This window comes from Rattus rattus, chromosome 8 (assembly GCF_011064425.1).
Source record: "Rattus rattus isolate New Zealand chromosome 8, Rrattus_CSIRO_v1, whole genome shotgun sequence".
NCBI lineage: Eukaryota > Metazoa > Chordata > Mammalia > Rodentia > Muridae > Rattus > Rattus rattus.
Genome location: NC_046161.1, coordinates 46,118,144 through 46,132,851, shown reverse-complemented (window position 1 = coordinate 46,132,851; position 14,708 = coordinate 46,118,144). Strand labels below are relative to the sequence as shown.

General features: G+C 42.8%; 1 protein-coding gene across 2 annotated transcripts in view; it reads left to right on the top strand.

Moving 5' to 3' along the window:
- Positions 1–9,520, top strand: part of Zc3h12c (zinc finger CCCH-type containing 12C) — a 52,061-nt gene extending 42,541 nt beyond the window's left edge. For both annotated transcript variants that reach the window (XM_032909366.1, XM_032909369.1), the window contains exons 4-6: positions 1,707–1,941; positions 4,074–4,180; positions 4,724–9,520. In XM_032909366.1, coding sequence (XP_032765257.1) covers positions 1,707–1,941; positions 4,074–4,180; positions 4,724–6,120 — 1,739 coding nt within the window. In that variant the 3' untranslated portion in view covers positions 6,121–9,520. The remainder of the gene's footprint in view (positions 1–1,706; positions 1,942–4,073; positions 4,181–4,723) is intronic.
- Positions 9,521–14,708: the final 5,188 nt, after the last annotated feature.

Here is a 14,708-nt window from a genome sequence, read left to right as displayed (position 1 = left end):
GATAGGGGCTCTCAAGTGCTTCCTTCCCAAAGCAATGCTTTTCAGACTAAAGCCCTCACCCACATAATCTCTGGCGAATGGAATAGTTCAGTTATCTTTCACTGGGTGTAAATAAGTAAATGATACATCACAATTTTCAGTCCTGGGTTCAGACTAGCAATTTTCTAGCCTAATGTTCACTTAACAAATACTTAACATACACTAACCATATTAACTTGCTAGCTATCTACTAAACCTGCATTTTTTTCAAGATGGAATTATCTATGTCTCATCTCAATAAATGTTTTTCCATTTCATAAATGGAAATTAAGCAATGGTGGTGACTGTTGGGCTGTGTGCAGTTGCTCTGCAGGCTGCTTCAGTAAGGCTCAAGGCACACCATACAGCCCTCAGTAACCATCTCTCGGGTAACAGAGCCCTGAGTCACTCAGGAGCACGATACAGGGGCACCCTTTAGTGTGTCCTTATTCACCCAGTCCACAGACATTCATTGAGGGGCTTCTAATGTGTTTCATGGGCTTGGTGCTGATGGAAAGAGCATGGGACAGGGTGCCATGCTGCCCTCAAATGTTGTTCAGGGTGACATGTAGAATGATCCTAACATGTTGGGTTCATTAATGAATCCAGGCTTTAAAGCTTGCACTGGCTGTCTGTGAATTTTAAAGAGATCAACAATAACATATGATTGAAATACATTCAAGTTAGGTTGAAGAACACAGTCTATGGGGCACAGTGAGGAGGGGGCTAGAGCTTCCCGCCACCTCTCCATATGTTAACTCATTTACTCCTCACAGCCTGCCCATTGCATTTCAGAAACAAAGAAGCAGGTTCAGCAAGATCGTATTTCCCCATGTGGACAGCAGCAGAACTTGAGTTTTATGCTTGATTTCCTTAACTTTAGTAGCCACTGAACACTCACCAGTACCACAAGGTAACAGGCAATAACTATCTGCCAAAGAGGTGAGTTTTTTTGAAAATTATTAATTGACATTTATTAGCACATTTCAGAGGACAGGATGCAGCACTGTGACACCCATGCCTATAGCAGCACTTCTGGCCTGCTGCCTGCCTGCTTGTGAACCTGTGCTTCGAAGTATTTCCTCTGTGTCCTCCGTCACTTCCTGTCCAGTTCTCTCACCATCACACCTCCTACTTAGGAAAAGGCTACAAAGCACAGCACAGATGAGAGGAGTGAGCGTGTGGCTCAGAACCGGACCAAGTAACAGCTTAGCGTGGCCGTGCCTTGGCATAGGCTTGAGAGACTGTTCCCACCCAAGTGTTCGGGGCTTTGGGGCTAAGGCTGTTACAAAGTTTCAATAGTAGAAATTTCTATGGTTGAGCGTTACAGATTATGCTGCATCTGACAGCTGAGAGTCGTAGTCTGTACACTCCAGTTCCTATTAAAACAAAAAACAAAAAGAAACCTCATGAGGAAGCTGGAGAATAGCTCAGTGCTTAAGAGCACTTGTTCTTCAAACAACTTGGATTTGATTCCACAACCATCTCTAACTACTGTTAGAGATGACCTCTTGTGACCTCTGTGGGAACCAGACACACAAGGTACACAGTCCTACCTACATGAAGCAAAACACTCATATACATAAAATAAACATTTTTAATTAAAAAGGAAACCTCTCATCATAGGAAAGTCATTATGTATTTAATTATGTATTTACTCCTGAAATTTCACCTTTTTCTTATCGCAGATCAGGAAATTTTACGTAAACTAGAGAAGGAAAAAATCCTGGTGTTCACACCATCACGGCGTGTCCAGGGCAGGCGCGTGGTGTGCTATGACGACAGGTTCATCGTGAAGCTGGCTTTTGAATCCGATGGTATAATTGTGTCCAATGATAACTACAGAGATCTGGCAAATGAAAAGCCAGAATGGAAGAAGTTCATAGATGAACGGCTATTGATGTATTCCTTCGTCAATGACAAGTAAGTAAGCCTACTGTCCCCAGCAGCTGCAGTAGTGTCTTCCCCATTTTGCCATGGATGGGATCTGAGACAGGTTTCTTTTGACCACCAGTTTCCCATTAATCCTGACGGGAACCAAAAGCTGAACACTCCAGAAGAGCCAGTGTGAGCTTTGTGCCTTTCCCCGGGCCTTCTTAGACTCTGTCTCACAGACCTGGCTGACAGAAACATCTATCCCCTCATCCCCCCAAAATGCCTGTCAAACCCACCTAGACCATGTTAGCTTACTAAACACACACTTATAAAGGCTTTTTATGAAGGAAGACTGTGGTCATGACTGCAGACTTCAAGTTAGTAAAAGGACAGTTGACATATAAACACGAAACACGCACAAGTTACAAGAAGTAAATTTACTTACACGTGGAAGACATTTACCTATTGTTAATCTAAACCCAAAATGAGTTTTTTTCTCACCTGATTAATTCACAAAAATGTGAACACTCATTCTGCATAAAAGCTAGGGCTGGAGAGATAGCCTTAGCAGTTAAGAACACTGCTTCTCCAGAGGACCTGGGTTGAAGTCTCAGCATCCACAGGGCAGCTCACACCCATCTGTAACTGGTTCCGGGGGTCTGACACTTCTCTTACCTTGAGCACTCATACACGTGCTGCAAGACCCCTGCAGCCAACACCCACACAGCAAGGTAACCAAGCTTAGAGATTTAAATGCGTGAAAACTGTTGTACAATTTAGCAAAAGCTTCAAAAATATCTTTGTGCTCTCAGCCTTAGAGTTATTTCGTAGAATATATAAATGAGGAGAAAACAAAAACCACACAAGCTAATTCCTGTGTTGAGAATTACAGGGGTTCCGAGGAGACTAGGCCCACTGTAGAGACCCGTCAGGCCGCAGTGCTGCTGCTGCTCAGTGCTCGCCCTCCTTATGCAGACTCTGAGAAGTGTGCACAGTGAGGGTTGGCACAGCCTGCTCTCAGCTGCACTGTATAGGCGGAGACTCTGAGGAGAGAGTCGTGGAAACATGAGTAAGGGGAAAGTATTGTTATTTAGCAACGCTGGGGACGGCCCAGGTTAGCCATGTGCTGACCTACGGCTCTAACCGCCAGGTTTTTTACTGAATGTTCTTTTGTCACAGTAACAGTGTTTATTAAGTACTTTCCTTAGCTATTTTGATTGTTCCTCTTTGAGTGTTTATATTGCTCACGTTCTCATTTTGCAGATAAACACTTGGGCTCATTTCAAGTTAGAACAAAGACCTAACAAGTATTCAAATATATTTCTGTGCATGATGTATAAATTTTTCTTTCCTCCATTTGATAGTCAATTCAGTGACTTGCTTGTGTCCTTAGATTTAGTTCCATGTTTAGTAGTAGGGATCAAAGCCTCCCATTGTGTGCTGGGCAAAGATGGTGCCACACTCAGTTACAGCCATGACACTTTTGTTTCTTAGTCTTTTTGAGACCAGGTCTATTAACTCATTCAGACTGGCCTTGAACTCATTCTGTGGTTAGGAAGCTTGGATGTGCGGTCCTCTTGCCTTACCCTCCTCCCCTCTGGCCTCAGGCGGCCGGGATCACAGGCGAGCTCTGCCTGCCCCCAGCTGAGGAGCTGCTGCAACAGTGTGCAGGACAGACTTCAGAGTTGCAGGCCATTGAATCTTGACTTTGGAGTTCGATGTCTGAACCCGAATTAGAATTATTTATTGATCTATAAATGGAACACCTATAAATGAGTCACATCTGGCACAGAGTGGGGTCTGTCCTTGTCGCTGCCCCTCCCTTCTCAACTGCTCTCCTCCGCCTGCCCTGGGTTCCCCTGCGGACTGCTGTGGACAGAGCTCTCCTAAAACTCTAGTCCTTACCAGCACCCAAGACTGAGAGGGAGAAGAAAGACATGGCAGGACACGCTGTCACAACAGTATTTAAATTAAGTCAGATACAAGTTACGGTGAAAACTGAACATTATAGGAGAACATGCTTTCAACGTTTGGGTTTTTTTCCTAATCTTATAAATATTAGTCAAAACACTTGGAATAAAATTTCAAAAAAAATAGAATAAATGAATATTTGTATCGTATTACATATTTTACAAATTAACCTTTGTGTGTGTCATTCTTTATTGTTATCTCTGTGACAGGTTCATGCCCCCAGATGACCCACTTGGCAGACATGGCCCAAGTCTGGATAATTTTCTGAGGAAGAAGCCCATTGTTCCTGAACACAAAAAGCAGCCCTGTCCCTATGGTAACTGTCCTTATGGATACTTGACATGTGCCTTTAGAGTGCAGTGCGCTGGGACATACCGAAACCTAACGTGCCACACTGTGTGCTTCTTTCGATTATAAGGAAATATAAGTGTGCTAGCCTTAAACAATTGTTTTTTTACCTATTTGGGTTCAATGTAGGATTTCTCACAGTGAAAATCGTGCTGATTCTGTTTGAGTCACTGTTTATGGGAATGAGAGTGAGGAACTCTTGTCTGTGGGGATGGATCAGAGAAGTGTAGCTTTGTCGCATCACAGCAGTGCAGATGCTCTCCATAGCAGACTTTCCCACCCAGTTGTAAAGACCTGGAAGAGAAGAGGCAGATATGATCTGAGAGATCAACTGAGAGCTTCCTCGGTGTTCTTCCTAGTAAGCAAGAAGACCGAAGAGAGCGAGGAACACACTAAGACATAGCCCAGCCCCCATTTCAGCCTTTGTTACACAAGCTCAGATAGGCCTGCCTCGCTGGCTGTGCAGGATCTCATGGTGTGCTCCTTTGCCTAACTGATTTTATCTTCATAGGAAAGAAGTGTACGTACGGACACAAGTGCAAATATTACCACCCAGAAAGGGGCAGCCAGCCTCAGCGGTCAGTGGCTGATGAACTTCGTGCCATGTCTAGAAACACAGCAGCCAAAACTACAAATGAAGGGGGACTGGTGAAGAGCAACAGTGTTCCTTGCAGCACCAAGGCTGATAGCACTTCGGATGTTAAACGAGGTGCTCCAAAGAGGCAGTCAGACCCAAGCATAAGGACTCACGTCTACCAAGACATAGAGGAAAAGCTTCCCACCAAAAACAAGTTGGAAACCAGGTCTGTACCTTCCTTAGTTAGTATCCCGGCCACTTCTACTGCAAAACCCCAAAGCACTACATCTTTAAGCAATGGCCTTCCATCTGGAGTTCATTTCCCACCTCAGGATCAAAGACCACAGGGACAATACCCTCCAATGATGATGGCAACCAAAAATCATGGCACGCCAATGCCTTATGAACAGTATCCAAAATGTGACTCCCCTGTTGATGTTGGCTATTATTCCATGTTGAATGCATATTCTAATCTGAGTATCTCAGGCCCCCGAAGTCCTGAAAGGCGTTTCTCCCTAGACACTGATTATAGAGTCAATTCTGTAGCTTCAGACTGCAGCAGTGAGGGGAGCATGAGCTGTGGGAGCAGCGACTCCTACGTGGGGTACAGTGACCGCTCCTACGTCAGCTCTCCTGACCCACAGCTGGAAGAGAATCTCAAGGGTCAACACATGCACCCTCACAGCCGCCTTAACTCCCAGCCCTTCCTGCAGAGTTTCCACGATCCCTTAACCAGAGTTCAGAGTTACAGTCACGAAGAACCAAAGTTCCATCACAAGCGTCCTCTTCCACACTTGGCTATGCATCTGCAGCACCCTGCCGTGGGTGCCCGCTCCAGCTGTCCTGGCGACTACCCCTCTCCACCAAGTTCAGCACACTCTAAGGCATCACACCTAGGGAGGTCCTTAGTGGCCACGAGAATAGACAGCATTTCTGACTCTCGACTCTATGATAGTTCTCCTTCAAGACAAAGAAAGCCTTATTCTCGCCAGGAAGGCCTAGGAAGCTGGGATAGGCCAAGCTATGGGATGGACGCGTATGGCTACCGGCAGACTTACTCCTTACCCGACAATTCCACACCCCCCTGCTATGAGTCGATCACCTTCCAGAGCCTGCCCGAGCAGCAGGAGCCCACCTGGAGGATCCCCTACTGCGGAATGCCACACGACCCTCCGAGGTACCAGGACAACCGAGAGAAGATTTATATCAACTTGTGCAACATCTTCCCCCCTGACCTTGTGAGGCTCGTCATGAAGAGGAATCCTCACATGACAGATGCCCAGCAGCTCGCGGCAGCCATCTTAGTGGAGAAGTCGCAGCTGGGTTACTGAAGAGATGATGCATCTTTGTGGTGTGGAGTATGCGTGTTCAGCTCAGTTGCTGAGGGAGGTTTGCTACAATAGCACGTGTGATCTCCCTCTCGGCAGGGAGGTTATGTAGTATCCATTATGTGAACTACTGTATCATGGAATCCTATGGAGCCCCACTTGGTGGACTTATCACGGGATGCTTTACATTCAAACTTTTGTTTTTAACATTTCCTTTTTAAAGCTATATACTTGGCTGGAAATTTCTCCAGTTTGATTTAATAGATGTGTCTGTGATCTTTGATATTCCTCTTTGGTGCATCAGGGGTTTATATGCAGCACTTTTTATCCTTGTTTCCTGTCTTATTAACTTGGTGTCTGTCTGTGAACTGCAAGCAGTGGCGGTGCCTTCAGACCGTGGAGGTACTGACCCAGCAAACGATCTCCTCAAGCCGAGCTTAACCAGAACCCTTTACAGCTTCCTAAGTTATTTTTATTTGGGGAAAGTGGGCTTCTTTGTGCTATAATCATTATTTATAGAAACAAAGATATACTACAGCACTGACTTTATATTTTTTAAAAATGTAAGTTTCCAGTTATGTTAAAATGGAGATAGTACATATTAGAATGACTCCCAGTATGGCACTTTTTATTATTTTATTTTTGTTTTGATGTTTCCTGTTCAGAAAATTAGTTATTTTAAATGGTCAGTTTAAAAGAAAGCAGATGCAATCAATGGAAAACATGTTTCCATTTTCTTTTTTATGAACAAGGCAAAAGCTTGATTATTACAGGTTAAAGCTTTGCTTCTCAGCTAAAATGTGCTTTTTGACAGTAGAAATGGGATTGAAATCCTGGATTTCCATTAACATGTATTTTTAATCTCTGTCTTTTTGTGGGAGGCACAGTACTGGATGAATAACCCTTTCTCAGTACCTGCCCGTTTTTAATGAATCCAAGTATTCTCAATGCAACTTTTGTATTTAATACACCCTAGCTTTCCTGCTCTTTCTCGAGGCTGAGGTGGTCTGATGTGCTGAGGATATGCAACATTTCCTGCTACTGCACTAGAGAAATGGCAACAGAGGACCTGTAAATGGTAACTTGAAGTTTTTGTAAGATATTGTATATTTTCCACTTTCCTGAAGGTAGCTTTTGGGGGCCTGTTATATTATTAAGGCCACACTCTTGCCACAAATAGTGTAGTTTTAGATACAGACTAAAGTCTGTTCTAGTATTAGTAAGGGATATTTCTGGTTGCAAAGTCGTGGGCTTTGCTTGCTGTGGTGACCTTCCTGAGCATCAGGAGATGGATTGACGGTCAGTGCAGACAACAGTGTTGCGATGCACAGAAGTTGCCTCTGATTTTACTTGTTGCAAGGACAAGTCCAGCTCTGCTCATGTAGTCAGCTTGGATGCTCTGGTCTAGATGCTCTGCAGTCTGGGAGAGGCAAAGCCCTGAAAACCAGAAAGTACCTTTTACTGTTGATACAAATTGTATCTTTTTAACAATAAGAACTATTTTGATTTGTAGATCTAGTTAAAAACACAAATGTGTAACTATAATTAGACTTTTGGGCAACATTTTATCTCTTATTTAAATACAAAATTTTAAAGGAAAATTGAAGTCTAGAATAGGGTAGAAAATAAAAGTAACAATTAAGGTAAATAAAGGTGTCTGTCTTAGTTTTATATATTAAAATATATTAATTAAATAAATTTATTGGCTTTTTTTTCCTAAAACTTACCTAGTGTGAACTTAAAATAAAGGTAAAATGCTGCCTGAAAATAATGTCCAAGCATCTTCGACTAGGATAACATTTTCACTACTTGTGTGACACTGTGTGTTGCATGGAGTAGGATTTGGGTACACAGTAAATGCTTCTAAACGGCATTGTGCATATTAGCATATCCAATAATCTGAACCATGTTCAGCAAACTTAATTCAGGAAAGTGATGTTCTACAGTTACTGCTGTTGTGTTTGAGTGAGCATGGCACACATCTTTACCCAGAGTGCCATCCCGAGTGGTGTGTCTGAGAGTGACACAGCCGACTTGTGAAACTGTCCTTGATTCTGTCGGTCATTATCTGAAGGACAAGTTGAAATGTGGAGGGCTAAGTAAATGCCAAAAACAGGGTTGCAAATGTGGGGTTCCTCATATCCAGTCTACCCAGTCGCATTGTGAAGATCGGGTAGGAAGTCACTTCAAATGTCACTTTTGCGTCATGTTAGCACTGTGATTGTTTGGAAAATGGGCACACTTGACTAAAATGATTTAAGTGAGAGCTTAGGTAAAAAGGATATGACTTAAAATTTGGCCTTCTTGTGTTTTTAGCTGAAGTTGCCCTCTTTTTCATCTTTAATGTAATCTTTGCCAGTGTGTGTCATGGAGTGGGTAGTTCTGACCCATCCACTCTTATATTTCTCAGTGTCATTGGCTGTGTGCTAAGAAAAGGTTTTCTTATGACAAGAGGGCAGTCTGTCTGTCCCCTTTGATGAAGCACCAATGCTGCTTTCAGACATTGATAAGGTGGTTGGCAGATTTTAGCTACATCAATTTCTCAGAAAAAAAACAAAACAAAACAAACAAAAAAAAAAACCCTCGGGTAATTAGTAAGAGGGGTCCATTATTAAATTTGTAGCTGATCATAAACCTTCATTTTGGCTAAAATATTCCTTCCCAATCTCTAATTTCTATTTACCAGACTAACTAAAAATAAAATAAATAAATAAATGGTGTGCTAATGAGTAGTAAAAAGTCAGAATTGGTCAGCTGATTAAAAAGGACTCAGACTGGGATCTTCTGCCCCTGAACAATAGCTGTCAACTGTACTTTATGCAGTAGTAGCAGTTCCTTGTCCCTGTGTCTTAGTCCAGAGGGAATAGTACTTAACTGGCCAAAATGGCCCTCAGAATTTCCTCTTTTCTTGCATGTAATACAGACATTTCAGTCTTGTTATCCTAAGGGGAGTTTGTCACTGACCCAAACAGTGAAAGTAATGGTCACCAGTGTGAAATATTTGACACTGGTGGCAACTTGAATTTTTGTTTTTATGAAAATACATTTACGAAAATATGTAATTACCTAAAGATGGTGTTTTATATATACACGTTTGTTATGAAGTATTAAAAACTAGGGGGTTGTCTTTTAATGGATAACATTTTCCTGATTGAGCTGTGTCTTTGAGTTGTGAATGACCAAGTCTAGGGTCTATTTGACCAATATAAGATTCAGAACCACTTACATGGAAAGAAACACTTGGTTTTATTCTTGGTATTTTTAAAGATTATTTTGATAATTTTAATAGAATGTGTAATTTTTAAATACACAAAAGTAGTATTGATTATATAAATGATTATTTAACATGTCTTTTACGGATGTATCTATATGTGTATAGACAGTAATATATTTATAAAACAAATATACTTTATGTTGTACTTTTTAGTTTGTAATGGATGTAAGTATGACTGCGTATGTGAGTGAACACGCACATGTGTGTACATGTGCGTACACATATTGATCTCTCTGTCTGACATTCTGTGTTTGAATGCTGAGACCGTTTCCCCTGACTGACTGGGGTTCACTCTTAAGTGTATTTGGGTTTTGCGCTTTTACCTCCCTTATTCCTTATCCAAAATAAAATAAGAGGCACAGTTTTCTAGTCTGTCTGTTGCCAGATGGCGCTTCCATTTTATTAATCGCTAATTCTTAGAGGATGCCTGACATCAAGCAGATCATGGCTGGAGATAATGATTATGTTCCAAATATATTAAAAGCGGACCCCCAGCTGTGATGTGAAAGTTTCAGGATACGAACCAGTGAACAGAGTGAGCCTAGAAGATGGAGTCCTCCACAAACCAGCACTGGAGGAGGCCGGAGCTGTGAAAGGGAAGAAGCAAACCTGAGGACATGTGCCAGTAGCTCTCTCTGTAGGGTCTGGTAGTAAATGATTGAGGCTTCTCGGAGAGTCAGGTAGTCTCTTTACTGTACACCTTTGCCTTTACAGTGTAAAAGCCACAGGTAGCATAGAGATGAGAATGTGACCTTTTACATAAAATTTTATTTACAGAAATGAGCAACAGGCCAGTTTTTACCTGTGGGCCATTCCCCTGCCCTGTCCTTGAGGGAAGAAAGCCAGACACAGTAAGCAGTCAGTTCTTGTGCATGTTAATATAATTAACAATAGCTGTATCTCATCAGCCATCTAGAGGGGGTGTGAGCGTCACTCGTGTCCTTCAGATGACCGGGAGGCATTTGTTAAGTTCACCATACCCATCATTTGAGATGTCTAGCCATCAAGAAAGCCGTTTAAAAAAAAAAAAAGTATCAGTATTGGGAATTTTGCTTAAGTTCTTATTTTTAAATAAGAACCCATTTTCTTTTGTTTCTTAGTGGCCTGTAGGCCAAAAACCAGCCTCTTAAAATTCGGTCTATAATTAGCCACATTTTAACAAGATTGCATTTGTCAGTTACATTTTTCTGTTCCTTTTTGTCTTCTGATACTTAACAGACTTGCCCTTCTTTACAAGTGATTTTAAAAATTCACATACGGTAGCTTCACAGTGTCAGATTTTCCTGTCATGTTTAAAACGGACTGGTCCAGTGAGTATATTTGTTACATTGTCACTCTAGTAAGAAACCTGTCTTCTTTCTCTGTCTAAATGTTCCCTGTGGAGTTTTTCGATACCTTAGGGACTGCCAGGGGGTGATGTTCCCATGATCACCTGTAAGTGTGAATTGACTGATGGTGCACACCACCGTGCACACTTATTCACACTGCTTCGTCACGGTGTGTCAGCAATAACACTCTCTTCCAGGGTTGTTAAACAGCCATGAAAACCACCACCTACTTAAGTAGTCTCACTTTCTTTTAAAATTGGAGTGGAGTCCTGGCTTTAACTGTGTTGATGTTGTGTCTGTTACACCCTCTCACTTGCTGCCTGTCACCCATGTTATAACAACGCCGTCATATTTATACATGGCTTTCCCCTAGGATCCTCAGTCCTTCAGACTTAAACGTAATTTCAGGTTTTGACCATTTGGCAGTAGAAAACGTCTATGCATGTTTCCAATCCTTTTAAACCTGTAAAGTTTCATTTCTTAAGCCATGTACTGAACTTTCTGTCCAGGTATTTCAGGTGAACAACGAAATGTTTCCCAGAAAAGCATTTACCACTTCTTTCTAAAGTAGCTCATGTCTTTAAGAAAAGGAAGTACAGTGATGGATTTGTAAGGCATAAACGTGTGTGTGTGTGTGTGTGTGTGTGTGTGTCCTCTGGGGGTTTTAATTATAAACTTTCAGCCTTGTATGAAAACCCACAAACGGTCAGTACCGCAGACAGGGTATACCCTCGCTGTCAGGTCTCCTACTCCTCCCAACTGTAGCTGTTCGCCGGGAGAGAATTTCCTTCCTCATCCTTCAAGCTTTTCTTACAGGAAAAATAAGGGGATGAGTATGTTTAAAGCAACCACTTAATAAACATATTATTCTGTTTATCTCCTCTATCTGTTCTGTATGTTTCTGTAATAGGATTTTTACAATTCCAAAAACAGTGGAAACAGCTACACGAGTCAGCCATAGAGGGGAAAATACTAAAATATTCATTTTTCTTGTGGTATGTTGTTGTTACATGAAGAAGTAGATCTCATATGACAGCATAGATGCTAAGTAAACAATGCATTTCCTTCTCTGTTCCCCTGGATTCTGCTTCCCAGATTCTGTGGTTAATGATATTGGGCTACTCTGAAAGTTGTGCAAATGTTCAACATTGATGTAAATGTTAGAGCCACAATTAATTCCTATTAAACTGAAATTAAATGTTAAAAACAACTACTCATGACTCAGAACATGGTGAGAGTGTTTTCTTTCTCTTAGTCTCTAAGGTGTTTTGTTTCTGGTGATTCTGAAGTGTCTGGTGGTTTAGCTAAGACAGTGTGGTTGTGGATAGGGACCTTATCCACTCAGTTTATAGAAAGGCTGGATAGTGTAGGTGAGCTTGTTCTGATGAAGGCCAGCAGGGCATTAAAAGGTATTGAGCAGGCTTCTCTTCATGGAGCAGTATGGACTGGGCTGGTACACCAACTTGGGAACTGATACATGTGAATTCTAAACAGGCTCCATGCGTATCCTTCAAGGTCTCTTTCTTGTGGGTTAAACTGGAATCTAAAAGCAACACAGTCAACATGAGTAAGTATTAAAAAAAAACAGACCTAACAGATAATAGACAAGTTTTACTTTGTTGATAGTAGAAGCTTAAAAACCTAGATCACTATAGAAAATGTTTCATTTCTTTCAGGGATTGGGAGAGGCAGCAGGCAGAGGTCAATATGTGAAACTTGTGTGCTTGAGTGCGTCTTGCACACGTGAGTGTGACAGACACCACACACACAGTAGGCTGAATCAAGCAAATCAGCTCTCGGAGTCTTTCCCAAGGCCCCTTGTAAAATGGCATTGACAGCCTTTCCTTGGCAGTACATGAGAAGGAGAACTCAAGGGCAGCAGTGCTGCCTGGCCCTGCTCGAGAGCCTTGAAATAGGAAACAGGATCCCTGCTGTTCTCCAGAGCTTGTCTTCCTGACCCAATTTTATGGTCATTTTTGGTCAGTGGAAATATTCTACTTCTGTTGTGGTCATTATAACAAGATGTTTTCCTAGTGGGATTTTCCTCCTCTGTCACTTTGCAGACCTTTGCTTTTCCTCCAACATTGTCCCTCAAATTGGTACTTTCCATTGGCCAGCATCAGCTGGTCATCTGCCCCTCCTCCCACTCCATCATCTACACGTGAGCTGAGAACTTGCAGCCTCAGCTGTGCTCGGGCCAGGCTGCACATGCACATTGGAACACTGATGCTCATAGTTACCGGAGAGACTCCAACACATGCAAAGGCAGTAAATCAAAAGCAACTAGTGGGAGAGACTTCCGTCCTTCCCAGGTCTGCCTGACCCAGAGAGCAGGAGTTGGACTAGAGTGCTAACGAGACCTCGTGCTTTCTTTTTCTCAGGCCCACGCTTGTCTGAAGACAAATGTTAGCACTCACTGATGAGTTACTACATGGTCATGCATTAATACTCATTACATGAATACTCATCAGTGCATGAAAGAAGTGTCACAAAATAGCAACTGTGATGCTGAATTTATTCAAAACAAAGTACCTGGCCCTGGGTCGTTGCCACCCTCCTGTCATCCCCCAGTTCAGAGGCAGCTGTGAAGGTGAGAGCATCCTTAACTGGCTCTGGGAGAGAACCAACCAAGGTTGTCAGGGATATTAGGATAAGCTAGCTGCCAGGGACTGGAAGAAGACAGGGAGTAACTGGCTTTGAAAGATTCTCCATCTCTCTCACAAGAACAAGAAGTCTCTATGGTAACATAGAAACTGACAGACCCCCTGGGAAGAGTTTGGAGCAAGTACACAGTGACTTCAGCATGAGCTTTTGGAGTAGTGCCCCATCGTGAACACGACTTTGATCTTGAAGCTTGGCTATGTCTTCCAGTGTAGATGGAATCATTTCCCACCTCGTGGTTCTTCAGTTCAGTGATGACAGAATATGTAGGGGTCAGGATGAAGAGGCCTGTGTGTACATGCTTAGGGACCACTGAGTCCTCTCTGGGGCAGTCTCCAGTCCAGAGAGTATCCTGTGGAGGGAGGGAGGATTCCTGGGCTGAGGAACCCCACTGATGCTGCCTTCTGTAGTTTTGAGACAGGAGACTGTTCTGAATGTCACAAATCCCTTCGCCCTCACCTGGTCAATGCTGTACTTTAGTCTGGGTAGTTACTTGGCCCCACTGAAGCCAGGCATGTAGGCCATAGCCTATTGTCCAGCCCTGCCATTTCATCCTCTCTAAAGCAATGACACACCCGTGCACAGAGGCCACAGGCTGGCAAAGGGAAGGGGTAGCTGACATGAGTGGATATTTAAGGCTACATACAGAAGTCCCTTACACATTGGACAATGTTTTGTGACACTCCTGGTTTTCTTCCTGGATGTCAGTTCCACCCACTCCTATCAAGGATCCTAACAATCAAGATATGTCTCCTGGTACCCATGGGACTAAAGGTATGAGACCAGCCATGTCCACCACAAGGATGCAGGTAGGCTATACCCTGGCCCTAAAGAGAGAAGTCTAGATAGATATCAGGACAGTCAGATGCTATGGCTTGGTTATGGTGAGTTTCTAGTGATGGAACCTTAGTCCCCAACTTGGCAACATGAAGGTAATGTGACCTTTAAGGGGTAGGACTTCATGCAAAGTGATTAAGTCACAGGGCACCATCCTTAGAAGGGTTGTTTCAGTTCCCATAAGGCCAGAAAAGAAAGTGAGTCTGCCCTCAGCCCTTCCTCACTCAGCCAAATCCTGTTCTGTTTCTTCATTTGTGGTACAATGGGCACCCCAGCCCTCATGAGGACCACATAGCCAGAGTTTTTGGGTGATCAGATTCATAAATCAAACTTCTTTTGTCAAGTACCCATGTCCTGTGGTCTAATACAAGAGACAGACTAATGCCCTCTTAGAGTTTCTATTGCCGTGTTGAAATACCATAAGCAAGTTGTGGAGGAAAAGGTTTAAGTGGCTTATATCATAGTCCACCACTGAAGGAAGTGAGGTCAGG